Source organism: Drosophila navojoa, chromosome 3, assembly GCF_054131105.1.
Source record: "Drosophila navojoa isolate 15081-1374.11 chromosome 3, UAZ_NAV_1.0, whole genome shotgun sequence".
NCBI lineage: Eukaryota > Metazoa > Arthropoda > Insecta > Diptera > Drosophilidae > Drosophila > Drosophila navojoa.
Window position 1 is genome coordinate 5,980,891 of NC_142891.1, and position 15,450 is coordinate 5,996,340.

Below are 15,450 nucleotides of genomic sequence, written 5' to 3' on the forward strand. Positions count from 1 at the left end.
ATGGTACCTGCCACATCTCCTTCAGCCTGGTTACGAAACCCATATATCCCGCATTATCAGTTTCATTGATTCAAGTGTTCAAACACAATCCAACGTTCAGCTCTGACATTACATCACGTGCTCTCGCAGAAAAGTTACATTTTTATTGTTTTTTACGATGACTTTTTTTTTACTTTTAAAATAATAATAAGCAGAGGCCGCTTGTTTACCTTTTGTCATTGTTTTTGGTATTTGACCAACTGGCAACTCGTTGGCATTTGTCAAACAACTTATGTATGTTCTATTACCAAACGATCTTTCAGAGTAAATATTTTGCATGCACTGAAATGTCGCAAATTAACTGAAGCACTTGCTAATTATCAAAGCGGATGTAGAGTGTCTGTCTTTGGGCTTAGAGCTCTCACCAATCGTATTACCAAATCTATCTCGAAATCTCAAAATTTCGATTTCGTTCGCCAACTTCAATATTTATAGACAGCACTCAAAGCTTTTTTTTTATGACGATGACTTTTATGTAAATTTGCGCAGAATAGTCTACCCGGTTTCGGGGCTGGCGCTAAGAGTTTATATAATTTGAACTTGATGTTGATTCTTTTTTTATAACCTGAGCACATTGAGAATGAGCGAGCCGGGTATATGGGTTTTGTGATTGTGTATGTAACTGACTAAGGGAGCTCACATATATAGCTTATATTATAGTCAGACTGCTGAGCTAAGTGGATCTAGGTAATTCTATGTATATGTTAAGCGTGAATCTGTATTTATTCGTTGTGTAAGGTTTTTATTAAACAAGCAAAGGAAATCAACTCAGGGTATAACCTAGTCGAGCACTCCCTAGAATACCCTGGTCGCCATGCTTCAAACAAAAGTGAAAAAGTCTATTTTATGCTTATATTTGTAATAAATATTGCTTAAATTATATTACTCTATCTCTACTCCCATATAAGGTAACTCATACTATATCGTATTCCTTATATAGAGTCTGAATGAATGAATTCTAAGCATGTAAGTCTCTCTCTCTCTTTCTTTCTCTCTATCTCTTTGCATTTACCTTACAGCATGCCTATGCCCAGCCCCCAAGCTCTAACCAAATTAAAAAACTTGTTGATTCCTAAATTGAAGCAATATCAAGGTGAAATAATCTGTAAGCCATTGAACAGCCCTTTACAGGGTATTTCAAGTAGTGTTAAATGAAAGCGATCTATTTTCAGCATTTTCGTTGGCAACACACTTCACAGCTGTAAAGTGGCCCATCAAGAATCAAAATGTTGTAGGCTCAAGCATTCGCGTGCTAGGCACAGATACCATCATTCATGCGCTCTCGGAACTACGTTTGTGCCACGTTGTGTGATCCGGTGTAGGTCCGGTTTCTGTTCATTACGTAAACATTCAAATATCATTTAAATTATATTTGAAGCACAGGCACACACAGACCCGCGTACATAACTTATAAATTACCGTTAGCAAAGTAAAAAAAAAGGCAGAAAAAAAAAAACAAACAAATTCGAGTCGAAGATAACAAAAGGTTTGCATACGAAAAATCAGTCAAGTGTTGAATATTGAATATTCGCTTTTCAAGTTTGGCGCTGTTTTGAGTTACGATGTCAAATTAAATATATTATTCGCATGCTCTCGTTCCGCAGCGGGAGATCAGCTATACGTATATTTAATTCAGCGCCCGATTTATAATCGGACAACATAACAGCCATTTAAGCAATACAATACAGATAACGCCGAAGATGCGACAAAGCTTATGCGAGCAGTCTCTTTCATTCGGTCACTCTGCTGAACCGGTAAGGGCACCCAGACATACCTCTATCTCACAATAACAACGGCAGCAACAACACCGACAACAATGGAGTCGCACTTGAACCTTCACAAGGTGATCGCAGTGAAAGTAAATGAGATCCATATGACATAAACGCAACACCAAAGCGAATTTTTATATTGTGAATGGAGAAAGAGGAAGAGGGCGGATGGGCATCCACACAGTAGCCAGTAGAATCGATTATATGAGAGCTGTCTCATTTGATTAGCTGTTGAAATGCTTAAGAAGCAATATAGTATATCTACAGAAAAGTTTAATTTCTTAAGAAATGATTGATGGATAAATTGCCACAAAAAAGGGCAAATAACAAGAAAAACAAAAGTTAATGCAGAGAAAGTCTCGTATCAAGCAGCGACTGTTACTCAGAGAGGTTCATGTGGCTAATGATAAAGGTAAATGAATAAATTTATATATTATAGATATATAAAAAATAAATAAATATATATATATATATATATATTTATTATATTATTAAGTATATGGAAAAGAGAAAAACTTAAAAAATACGCTTTCAAGGACTTGAGCTCAGATTTATTATTTTGAGGGAAGCAAACAAGTTCGATGATGAAATCATACGATAACAAAATGAAATTGAGTTGTGTGTGGAGTTCGGAATCGATGATAATGACAAACTAAAAGATGGTGGCAATTAACTTCAAGATAATGAAATCATTTCAATACGGCCAATAGAAAATGTCTCAACTGAATGCAAACTACAGTTAGGACATCTCAATAAAAATCTAAACTTAAAATAATAATAATTGAAAGTTATATTCTACATGAGTAGAGTTTAATAAGACTTAACAATTAATTAGACTTCATTTGACCTAATTTTGGATAATCAAAGTACGAAATAGACTAAAGATTAAAAATAAATTATCATACAATAAATATATATTAAAGAAGAATTATTGCTGATAATTAAAAATATTAATAATATATTATATATGTATGCTTCCATAGTTTCTCTCCCATGCACCTATATAGCCCTTGATTAGCATATTTCATTTGCAGCATAGCTAAGCAGCTTCCATGTGCTCCATGTGTGACAATGAGCTACAGACTTGAATTGGCAAAAAAGCTGAAAAAAGAACGTGCAGTGCGAGGGCGTTTTATGAGCATCGAGGCTGGAGTTGTCTGTTAGTTCGTGATTTCTGCCAGCAACAGAGAACACAATTTGAAAAATAAACAACAACAAAAAATAACTAAAAGACAGCGCGCACAATATATGCCATGTGATTTTTTTTTTTTTGATTTATTTTTGTTAAGTTTTTCCATTTGCCTATTTCGATTTAATTAATTGGGACATAAATTATTCATAGAAATAGAAAAATAAAATTGTATATATAGATAATGCTGGGCAACAGCTATGCCACTTACCTTTAACTGCTGCCGGCAACTGTGTGTCTTTGTGTGTGAGGGTGTGTGCGTGTAAGTGAGAACCATATTAAAATGCACAAGTACAGTAGACGATCGTTATGTTAATAAAATTCCATTTAAAAACTTGAGTACATTTTCTTTCAAATCACTTTTAATATAATCACTATCAGTTGTGTGGGTGTATTATATGGATTATAATTGTGATATAAATATATTTGTATTATCTGCTGCATAAAAGTATGCTACATTTTTTATTAGATTAGTTCATCAATTTCTCTTGGCGCTGCCTAAAAGTAGGCAACACTTTGGGTTCACAATTTCGATAAAAACTTGCGCTCAAACGAATTTGGACTTGCGCTCTCCGCGGCTATCCACACACTGAGCTAAAGCTCAGTCTTATAACCTGCTTAAGGCAGCAATAAACGCTACGAATGTGAAGACAAAGAGAATGACTCGAAAGGAGCGCTGACTCGCGTGGCTCTTATACTGAGCGCATCAATTGACTTATGTATCTCTTATAAAAGTCATATCAGTCAAGCTCTTTGGAAGCTTTTTTGCATTTGCTTATATTTGCCTCTTATTATCACAGTCTTATAATTTGTGATATTATGTTTCAATGTAAATGTACTCTTAAAGATTTCACAGACGTTTCTTAGTTTCCCGCTTTTGCGCTGTCGCCGCTGACAGCGCCCACCAATTGTAGACCTTGCGCAGCATGCGCCAGGGAAGCCACACGGCCAGCCACAGGAGGAGCAGAGCGCAGCCAATCACATCGAGCAGCAGATACTGATAGAGCGGCATTTGGGCACCCTGTGATTTCAGGAAAAGCGCTCCGCGATGCCTGATGATGTACTCTATCCAATAGCTGGCTTCCTCCAGAGGATGTATCGGATTGTCGCGGAAACGCTTGGAGATCTCCAAGGCGCTACGCTTGTAAGCGGGCTCATAGATCAACGCCTCGATGTTGCTCACCAGATCCTCGACATTCAACTGCGCGAAATTCATGGAACGCGCATATCCTTCACGCACGGACTTGATCGTATTCCTGTGCTGATCCCCGAACAGGGGAATGCACAGCATCGGCACGCCCCAGTAGATGCCCTCCTGGGTGCCAAAGATGCCGCCGTGCGTGATGAACAGCTTGAGATTCGGATGTGCCAGAATGTCGTTCTGTGGCATCCACTTCCTTATCATCACATTTGCCGGTAATTGGCCAATCGAGGCATTCTCATACTTCCACAGCACCTGCTGCTTCAGTCTGCCGAAGGCTTGGAGGAACTGCGCCGTCTTCTCCGGTGGCATATCCGTGCTCTTCATATACGAGCCCAAGCTGAAGTATACCACTCCGTGCGTGGCATTATCCATAAATCTCTGTATATCCTCTGGCAGCTTCTGGACGGGCTGTATATGTGCACCGCCCACATTTATCAGCCCTGGCATGCTGGGGCGTGGCAGATCGACGCTGCGATGGCTGTTGATCAGCATCAGAGAAATGTTTCGCTCCAAGTCTAGCACATTGGGAAAGTCACCTAAAAAGTATGAATAATATTTAGCAACTGCAAACCAGGACTAGGATTTCATCCCACCCACCTTTGGTGACCGACCCGAAGTACTTCTCGGCTATACGCTGCATGCGTGGCATGTAGTACCAACGCCTAACGACGACATCATATAGGGACAGATACGAATTGTATGCGCGTTGGCTGAAACTCATCTTGTCCGTGTGCGACAGCAGTAGATGGGGGATAAACGACCAGGGCGTCAGTATGCCCATGGCATGGTCCATGTTGTCCGCATAGCCCATGGTGCCGATTGTGACCACGGGACACTTGAACTTGTGGCCAAACATCAGGAAGGCCTCGTGAAAGTATTGCTCCAGTATGACCAGGTCGTAATGCTCGTCCTGGCTCTCGATCAGTCGCTTCACTTGCGGGTCCTGCAAAGCGTGTTCCGTGGTCAATTGACCTATTTTCCAATACATTTGCAGATTCTGAAAATCGCTGGCATAGCGCATGGTGAACAGATTCTCCTTGGGAACTGCAAGAATAATTTATATAATATATATACATATATTGAAAAATCCATGTTTATTAAATACTCACAGTGCTTGGGTATATCAAAGATGGGATTGAGTATGATCTCAGTGAGATTCTCATGTGGTGTCTTTGTGGGATGATTGTTGAGGCTGGTCACGTGATGTCCTCGCTTCAAGAGATCCCGTTGAAAGTGCTCCAGCCACATCCAGTGACTGGGCGCTGGGAACGGACCCATAAACAGTATACGATAGGCATCCGAGTAGAGTCCACATATGGCGAGCACTACGAAACAGAGCAAAGATCTCGACTGCAGCTGCATCTGAAATACCAATTAAAATTCAACTTATGAGCGCCAGATTAACATACATATATCCAGTTCCATTTGAAGTACAGCTTTAGCTAATTTGATTTGCATAAGCGCGTTAACATTTGCAACTAATGTTGTTTGATTACGCAAATGGATAAACATGTCTCCTATGTGTTTCCTCATTACCTTCATTAATCGGCTAATGCAATAGTTTTAATACCCTGCGTAGGCTTTTTCATTGCCTTCAATGATGAGTTACATCTAATCTAGTTACTATTTGTCATTCTATACGTATAGACAAGAATATGAATAGACAAAAATATATATCAATTAGTTTGCCATCACTAATTTCATCTAAGAATATATTCCATATTCATCAGATCGTTTAAGCCAATTAAATCATTAAAATCAATCAATAACAATGCTTAGACTTCTCTGATTTAATGATGATAATTACAGCAAAACAAAATCATATATATCGTTTCTTAACCTGAAATTAATTTGTATTATTGTTTATAATAATATAAATAATGTTTTTAATTATCTTGAATTTTACATTTATAATTCTTGATTCTTGATTCTATTATTTTTTTCCTATAGTATATTTTCTCTTCGCTAATATTATATATTTATAATATATTTGTATATTCTCAACAAAGCGTGTTTAAATATTCGGTTTAATTTCTACATTTTTGCTATTCTTGATCCAGTGTCTGATTAAAACATTTGTTTGTAATCCACCAACTGCATTTCATCATTATAAAATTATTCATATTCTTTATGAATTGCGCATAAAAAGTAGAACGGGCGGGACTGCATTCTTATTGGACTTATATGGTTGGACTCTAATGTGAAACGATTTGCCTAATGACAGATTAACAGATAATTGTGTTTGTTATATATGTATATCTAGTCCTACACTTACATATAATAACCGCAATGTTTTTTACTGCTTAAAAATACAAAGATAACAAACGAAATTCTTTCTACACAAACATTTTTTATTTATATTTTATATTTTATTACTGTTGCTCTACAAAAAAAAATAAATCAATTTATAATGCTCGACGACCATGAGAGTCACGAAAACACGTATATCTCCTATATAGTATATATAGTCTAGACGACGATAAGCATTTGATATGTATATCATTTCATCAAGAGATTTTCGAGTCTTGCTTTACGAGCTTTGTTATATTCCTCATATCACAAATGCATATATATGTGCTTTGTTTTACTGTTATAGCTAATAACAGTATATGTATATATATTTACTGACGTGCCTAGGTACCCACTCAGCTTTAACTCTCACAGTCCGCCAAGGTTTCGTGCTCTATTCCCAGCTGCAACTTCACACATAAATGCATTTATTTTTAATTGACTAATTTATGAACAATTTGTTGCAGTTGTAGAAAAATAATAAGAAAAACATAAAACGGTAATAAATATCTTCTATTATAAATGTTAATTATGTAAAAAAGTTGAAATGATTTGTTTTAATTGCCAGAGGAAATTTTATATCATTTTCTCAATGCCAGTACCAATATAAAACTATTTATAAATAATATTTGTATTTGAGTTGACTTCTTTAATTCAGAAAACATGTTTTTAGATCTGCTTTAATATTTAAATATATTTTCTCTGATTTTTATTTAAATTTGTTTTCCCTTCACCATATTTTATATTAAATCAATTTAATATTTTGACACAAATTTTAGCTTTGCAAGCAATTTAAATTAAATCAATTTATATAAGATATATAATATTTTAATATATTTAATTATCACTAAGCACTTTAGTTTTGTAAATATTTTAAGTTCAGTTATTATATTTTTATTTATTAATTTCTTTTATTTATTTAGTTTTGTTTATATTTTACTTTATTAAATATTTTTTATTTAATTTTTAAATTTCGAGGATTAAAAACATTTTTCGCATGTAAGTAATGAGTAAAAATAATAAAATAAAAAATAAATAAACATAGTAACATTTAAAAGGTTGTACTTTATAACAAAAAGATTAAAAATATTTATATTTTTATTTTTATTAAAATGATTTAAGTCTTTATATTTGCATAACTTTGATTTGATTTCAATTAATAACTTCTTAATCACCTTTATATTTGTCTGTTAGAACTTGGTTTTTAATTTTAAAAACTTTATTAAAAACACTTTAATTGCATTTACTGCAAAATTTATTTGAATTCACTCGGCCAGTCACTTGGCGCGTTCGGTGCTGGGCAAGTGACAGTTATCACTGACCGCACAGAATGCAAGCACCTTAGCTTTTGCTGCTTAATCAGCGCAGCCAGCGACGGCGACAGCCAGCGTCAGCGTCAGCGTCGACTGTAAGGCAAAGCAAAACAAACACAATAATAACTGTTTATGTATTCGCTTTGCTTTGGCATGCAAAGACCGAGCGAATGCAGCCCTGGCGCACGTGACGTACTCTTATTGTTGTTGTCATTTGTATTCGCTTCTGCTTCGTATTTCCTGATTTGCGTGTAAGTACATATGTATGTATGTATGTATGTAGGTATACATTTATTGCAGTATATGTATATACAAATATTTGTATTCACAAATTGCCCCGTGCATTGCCAAATAATTGCAGTAGAACAGATCGGAGCAGCTCGACTGATGATCGACTGTGAGCAATTGTGATCGATTCTACTGTTTGCCGCATGTGATCGATGCACGTGTTGAAAATTGAGTTTATAAATATAAAATAACGCAAATATCAATGCCAACCAGTCAACAGCTTTGCCTTGAACTTTCAATTGAGATGAATGGACTCCAATTTGTTTTGCAGGTCACGAACATGAGCATTTGAGGATTTATGATTATCACAATCAAGCAGCCAAAAAGATTCGATACAATGGACACAATGCAGGTGTATAGATACATATGTAAATACATACATATAACAGACAAAACAGTGAATTCACAGCCCATTGAGTGAGTTCAACAACCAGCTTGATGCAAATATGGCTAGACTGTGTCTGTTCGCAATGAATGCGGAGCTCTTGCATATCTTATAAATTCCTTAAAGAAAAAGTTTAAATTATTTTGTAAAATTATATTTATTAAAATAGTTTTAGGCTTTAAACTTGATTTCACCCATCAATCCATTCAAAATGAGTATAATAAAAAGGTTTCAATTATTATGGGAATCATATTCATATTTCGTAAACTAGATTAGAGTTAAGAATGAATTTTAGAACACTCATTTAATTTTTATAAATTTATTATTATACTTTTTAATATTCAATATTTTATTAGCATAAACAGTTCTCCCTTACAGCTATAATATAATTATAATTATATTATATATATTATATAATAATAAATAAATTATAATATTTCAACATTTTAAAATTCAAATTGATTCCTGCCAGAGATGTTTCATGTAAAGAGAAATGACATTCAAGAACGCTCAACGTAAACCTGTTCAACAGGTAGTAAACGGGAATAAATATTAAATAAAGCTGTTTAATAAACAATATCAATTAGTTAAAATATAAAATTACAAACAAAACGCGAAGAATCAATTCGGGAAGCTATAATTTAAACCACGCTTAGCGAAAGCAAATTCTACTGCATTTTATAGTCAAACGGAGAACCTGTTTCGTTCAACGGTTTTGGGATTTTCCTCTCGAAAAATGCATGCATTTCCTTTACAATGAAAATAACTAAATAACTTCAAACAATTGAAAATCGTGAACAATCTATAAATAAATCACTTAATTAATGTTTAAACAGAATTTAAGCCGGACTATCCCTGCCCGAGCTGGCGACATTTTTCAGTGCTAACAAATTGCAGTCTGTTGCCAGCTGATAAACGTTAACAAACCGAAAGCGACAAATACAAATAAAATAAATAATTAACATTGCAGTCGTTTAAATGCGCGAAGAAACAGAGCAGTAAAAACATCGCCGACAACTGGTGTGTCGCCACCAAAAATGCCATAAAAAAGCACAAGTAAAGCATGCAACAAATTAAAGATGAATATGGATCGGGAAAGAGCGGCATGCTGAAGGTTGTATACTCTCTCCCATTTATTATATAAGGAGTCTCATTGCAAATTTATTCATTTATATTTAAATATACTTAGAAAAGCACAAAACTTTGAAATATATTTCACTATCAATGTCATCTATTCTTCTCTGTCACTCTGTAACATTTTCTTCCTCTCCCTCTCTAGCTCGCTCACGATTTTTCTGTCTCTGTTCTTGTTTCTCACTCTCTCACGCACTCTCTCTATGGCCCTCTCTCTCTCTCTCTGCCTTTCTCTCTCACTCACTCTCTATATGCCTCTCTCTCTCTGTCTTTCTCTCTCACTCACTCTCTATATGCCTCTCTCTCTGTCTTTCTCTCTCACTCACTCTCTATGCCTCTCTCTCTCCCTCTGTCTCTCTCTATCTCTATTTGTCTATCATGTATCTGTCTCTATCTCTTTGACTGTCTTTCCAACTAGCTCTCCTTTTCTCGATTGCCTTTGCTAATCATTACACAAATGCTAAGAAAGTTGTGCTACCCTCTCGAAACCAGAATACGTAAACGCACAACAGAAGATGCCGAAACATTTCAATAAAAATTGGCACGCTTCAATGAAGCGAACACGAAGGCAACTTCAGGAAGACCGCAGGTCATGGCGGGGCGTTGCAGTGCGGTGCGAGGCGTGGGCGATGATGGACTGCCCGGCCCACAGTCCGTTGAGACAGCGACCAGCCAAGCCAAGAGCTCAGCGCTGACTCCAACTGTTCGCTGTCGGCGGAAAGTTCATTCATAAGCAGCTAAGGAACAAAATGTTGCCACGGTGCAATGAAATTGAATTGCGTGCAACGAAATGTGTCCGAGAACCGCCGAGCAGAGAGAGGCATTAAGATACTTTGTATACATCAATGTCGGAGATAAATTGGCCACCGAATGCCAGGATCTCTGTGATGTGTTTAAAGAGAGCATAAAGTGCACAAAAATGAATGCTTTAAGCTAACAACTCATTTCTGACTGGAACAATTTATTATCCAATTGAAGAGCTTGAGACGATATACGGAAATAATTGTGAATATTTAGCTAATTGGCTTGAGTTTGTAGTTTAACAGTTTAATGATATTATATCTATTATATTTAATTTTATTCAAAAATACTGCAAATCAATTGATTTATTTAGTTTTATAAATTATTTAATCAATCAATTTAATTCTTATCTAAATTCACTTTTCATTTCTGTTTTTTTACGAGGTGCAAACTACACGTTATAAACTATATCGATATATAATATATTATCAATTGATGTTCGCTTCTAGATCACGCACCCAGCTCCATATACAGACTTTGGCCCAACCCAAAAATCCATTTCAGGGGCTGAAACAAAGGTCAATTTGTTAGTTTGCGCCAATTTAATGTTTACTTTGCACTTCGAGCCCATCGAATGGGCAAATCCAAACAGATACGCATTGAGCTATTAAAAACGTGAACCTTTGTCCGAGATGCCATTTGTAACGTATTTGTTTCGATGTATTTCCAGTCGGCCATTCAACCATCCACATCTATCTAACTATCAATTAAGCCAGCTCGCGTTTTCCCAGGCGCGCTTTAGATAAAGGGAAACGCCAGACGCACACGACATACACTCACACACACACTTACCACACACCCCAGCAATACACAAACCCAAAATGATGACACTGCCGTTTTCCACGGAAGTAAAGCCCATGGCTCACATTTGTTCTCTGGCGTTTCAAGCGGCAATTAAAAATTTCACCAAAAGTAAACGTTGCGCATGATTAGCGCACGAATTCGACAAATTAAAGCAAATATTTTTTATTTTTCTATACCCTATATAGAGTAGATGGGGTTAAGAAAGGGTATATGGTGGCATTGTAAAAGTATGTTATAAGCAGATAAGGAATGAAACTCCGATCAATATAATTATACTAAATCATAATTATCTTTTGACACGCGCTCTAATTGTGGAATTAGATATCCGATCTCATATTCTAGATTAGGAAAAGAGGGTTTCAAGCCTTACACTGTGTTAGAAAATACAAACGATTTCATTGTCTTTATGAGATTTTATATTAACAACCTTTCAAATCAAAGGTAGTAAATGGTCTTCTTTGATAAGCATTCGTAAAAATTAAAAATTAAAAAATTAAAATTAATTAAAAAAAAAAAAAATTAAAAATTAAAAATTAAAAATATTTATAATTAAAGTTTATAATAAAACGTGTTGAGACTTTTAAGTAATATAAGATATAAAATAGGGCTAACGGGGCTTAGCTTACTCTCTACTCTATACTTTATTCTTACTTAACTCCAGTTGGATCATTATTACCGATCTCAACTCAAGCCCTCTCCACTTATCCTACTCTACTCTAATCCGATCTATCAAAACTTTGCTCTGCTCTAAATTTATCCTGCATAGCTTAACAGAGGGTATTACCGCGTCAGTCACTCTGATGCTACTCTCATTCTCTCGTTTATAACTTCGATCAGCGCCCGCATTGCTTGATCGCAGCACAGAACATTGTCAGCGGGTGGTCGACAGCGACAGCCGCTCGTCAAAACTGAGACGCCGAGAGAGACAGAGACAAAGACAGCGACAGAGACTGAGACTCGGACATGGTCGTTGATAGTTTTCGTAATGGACTGTTAGAGCGGGCCGGGTGGGAGTTTGTTTTGGCAGGCTGTCGGCAAATTTGACGAACCAGCAGCTGTCAATGTGTCAATATTAATTTAATATGTCAAAAATAAAATTATACGCAATTGAAAATGGAAAATTGAGTTATAATGGGACACATGAGACGCCTTCCAAACGCGCTGGAACAGGGGTGGGAAATTGAAGTGGTTCGAGAACGGCGTGCAAAGGACATGAGTAGTCAGTACAATCTGTTTCAGTTCAAGTGCTCAGCAACACTCGAAAAGGTAAGGTCAGCCCAGCTAATGAGCCCCAAAATGCATGTACTAAGCCTAAACTATAACAATTTGTTAATGAGCAAATTACATGGTATTTGCGTATAAATTCCAAGTTCATTACCTACACGAATGCATAAATTACAATGTGAGGCACACACACACACACACACATGCACACAGATGCACTTTGGTTACACGCCCTAAAAGTGATTCACTGCGTGGCAGAGTAACGCCCCCTCCTCTCTGCTCGCTCCCAACATTTCCAAAGAAATTTCGAGCGTATAAACCAAGTGATAGGCCAAACAACTATAAAAACTGTTGATGCGTAAAAGGATGCACCCTTCGCGTAGGTAAGTGTTGCTGTACTTATCATTTCCTTTCTAGATATCCAACAGGGCTGCCAATCTTTTGTATTTTCAATTGGAAATGAAGAAATACTTTGAAATATGTTTTATAATATAATATGCTCTGTTTTAGATTTATACAACATACAAGGTTCAACTTCTCAGACTATAGTACCCAGAGAACTTTCTCTCTCAACCTTTGCAGCTGCCATCGACCCCGCTTGGATTCGCCTGCACAGATTTCCCACTCTAAATTTATAAAATCATGTTAATATTTTCAGCACTCATAATTGAGCATGGCAACCCAGCTCAACGCTTAGTTCGACAACTCTGCTGCGACTGCAATTAGCGGCGCACGTGTGCATTTGCTAGATCTTTCCCCAAACATGAATATACATATGTATATGTATTTGACTTGAACTATATGCATGTGTCTTTATCGCCGATTTGGTTTTTTGAATATTTGACGAACTGACTTTCTCTCTCTCTCTCTCTCTCCCTCCCTCCCGCTTTCCTGCTCTCTCCATTGGTGCTTCTGGTTCTCCCTGGCGCAATTAGGAAAAGTGCAGTTTTATGTGCTTATATTTTTACATGCCACACATAAGGCCGCAGGGCGCACAGCTGTGTGGCCTAACCCAGATACATGCATATTCGATATGCCTGACGTACAATATCTATATCTATACATATACATAAGCATATACATATGTGTATGCATAGCACTCAAGTGGTTGCCCCTCTGGGTGCAGCTCGATACTACTCCCACTCCTGCCGCGGCTCCTGCTGGATCCGCTCTAAATTGTGCGTGCCTGCGAGTCGTTCGCCTTATCACACCCCGAAATATAACCTCCAAGGGTTGCTGAGATGAGCAGGCTTGGCTGGAAGGGGGGGCGTGTAACCGATATCGAACACAAACAAACACACACACACACTCACACACGCACACACACATACATATGCAGCTGGTGGGCGTCGCATTCAACTATCTTTCTATGCTCCACTTTTTCATAGGTAAATTTTTGATTTTCCGCGTTGCCTCGTAATTTATTAATGAGCTGAGCTGAGCCGTAGCGAATGCCGTTGGCCACACTGATTTATGTGGCATGTGTTGTCAGTGGCATGTTTCGTTGCTGCATGTGGCACGCTGTGGCATGAATGGTGGGTACGGCTCTGGCTGCTCGTTGGTGTCAAAGGGTTCATTAACACGCCAAAAGGATATTTCACACGATGCGCCCCTGTGACTTATGTAACTTAATAGGCTGCTAAAAAAATTTCTGGGCGATTTTTATCACTCATCAACAACCAGCAACAACAACAACAACACACACACTCATTGGCTAAGGAGTTGACGACGTCGCATAGGCAAACAACATGTGGCAATGGCCACAGCCACCAAATTGCATCCACATGTGTGCCTCACTCGCAGCTCGCCCCACAAACTCGATGATCATCAGCAACAGCAACAGCAGCAGCAACAGCAACAGCAACAGCAACAGCAACAGCAGCAGCAGCAACTGCAACAAGCGGCGGCAGCATTGGCGACTGAGGCAAACAAATTGAAAAATTTCAAGTCCTCAGCCTCTTGGCGCTCGCAATTGCTCAATCGCGCGAGCTTATTTTGTTTTTGTTGTTTTTGCTTTTTTCGCGTGCTCGCTGCCACCCAACAAAGATTGCAAAGGGAGCAGCGACAACATCTCTAGATGATCATCATGTTCCACAGCGCACAAGTACAGAGTACGTACTACAGTGAACTCGGTCGCTCATCAGCGCCAGAGATGCGCAGGCAGCGCAACATTGTTGGAATATTCCAATGTGAATTTATTATTATTAAATATCATTCTTTGGGAAGAAATAAGGAAGGGTGCTTATACTATTGTAAATAGTAAATCATGTCCTTAATCAAAGCTTCTCCTGAATTCCTCAATTTAGAGTATACTTTGAGCATATGGAATTGCTTTTTGCGATGATTAAGAATAATATTATTGAGACAAAATCTGTATAGCGATCCCACGAATGTGGATTAGAGATCAAGTAGATCAAGTTAGATAATTTGACAATTCCAATTCGAAACTAATAAATTCCAATAATAAATTATCCATTTAAGGCTATCCTTATATGTAGATATATTCATAATATTAATAAATATTTATGTTTGAATTTGTTAACTACAAAATATTACAATATATTAAGCAATAAATGTATTTATAAAATTATTATAGCTTATGATATTCTAAACCTACTAACAGCTTTCCTCAAGCAATGCCATTATATATGATTTTGTTCACTATTAAATACAACATTAAATCTACTATATAATATATACCCTATAATGTACGGTACTATACTATAATTGAATCAATATACACTCCAATATCCTATATTATCCTTTAAAATGTTATATCATATTATATCTTAACATATTCGATACCTTACGGTATATATAACATATACAATATATCACTCTACACTTCACTTATGTCTCTCTTTATGATCTGCTCAAAATTAAAATACTCTGCAACACTTGAAAATAGAGCTCATCACTGTTTTCGTATATCTAGATACAATCATGCTTATTGGACTGGTGGTCGCCTTCGCCCCGAGATCGCTGGCTCGAGGGAGCTGAGTGAACCGCGT

The 15,450-nt window shown here is 36.8% G+C and overlaps 1 protein-coding gene across 2 annotated transcripts; it reads right to left on the bottom strand.

Annotated features, from left to right (window-relative positions):
* Nucleotides 1-3,817: 3,817 nt before the first annotated feature.
* On the bottom strand, nt 3,818-7,826 carry Ugt301D1 (UDP-glycosyltransferase family 301 member D1). 2 transcript variants are annotated; one of them, XM_030383817.2, is made up of 4 exons: nt 7,666-7,826; nt 5,311-5,563; nt 4,799-5,245; nt 3,818-4,737 (listed from the first exon to the last, which is right to left on the bottom strand). In XM_030383817.2, exons 2-4 carry the CDS (start codon nt 5,561-5,563, stop codon nt 3,848-3,850), a joined length of 1,590 nt encoding a protein of 529 aa, XP_030239677.1. In that variant the 5' UTR covers nt 7,666-7,826; the 3' UTR covers nt 3,818-3,847. The 2 variants fall into 2 exon arrangements, with proteins under 2 accessions (XP_030239677.1, XP_030239675.1); XM_030383815.2 differs by lacking the exon at nt 7,666-7,826 and adding an exon at nt 5,738-5,858.
* Between the last annotated feature and the right edge of the window lie 7,624 nt (nt 7,827-15,450).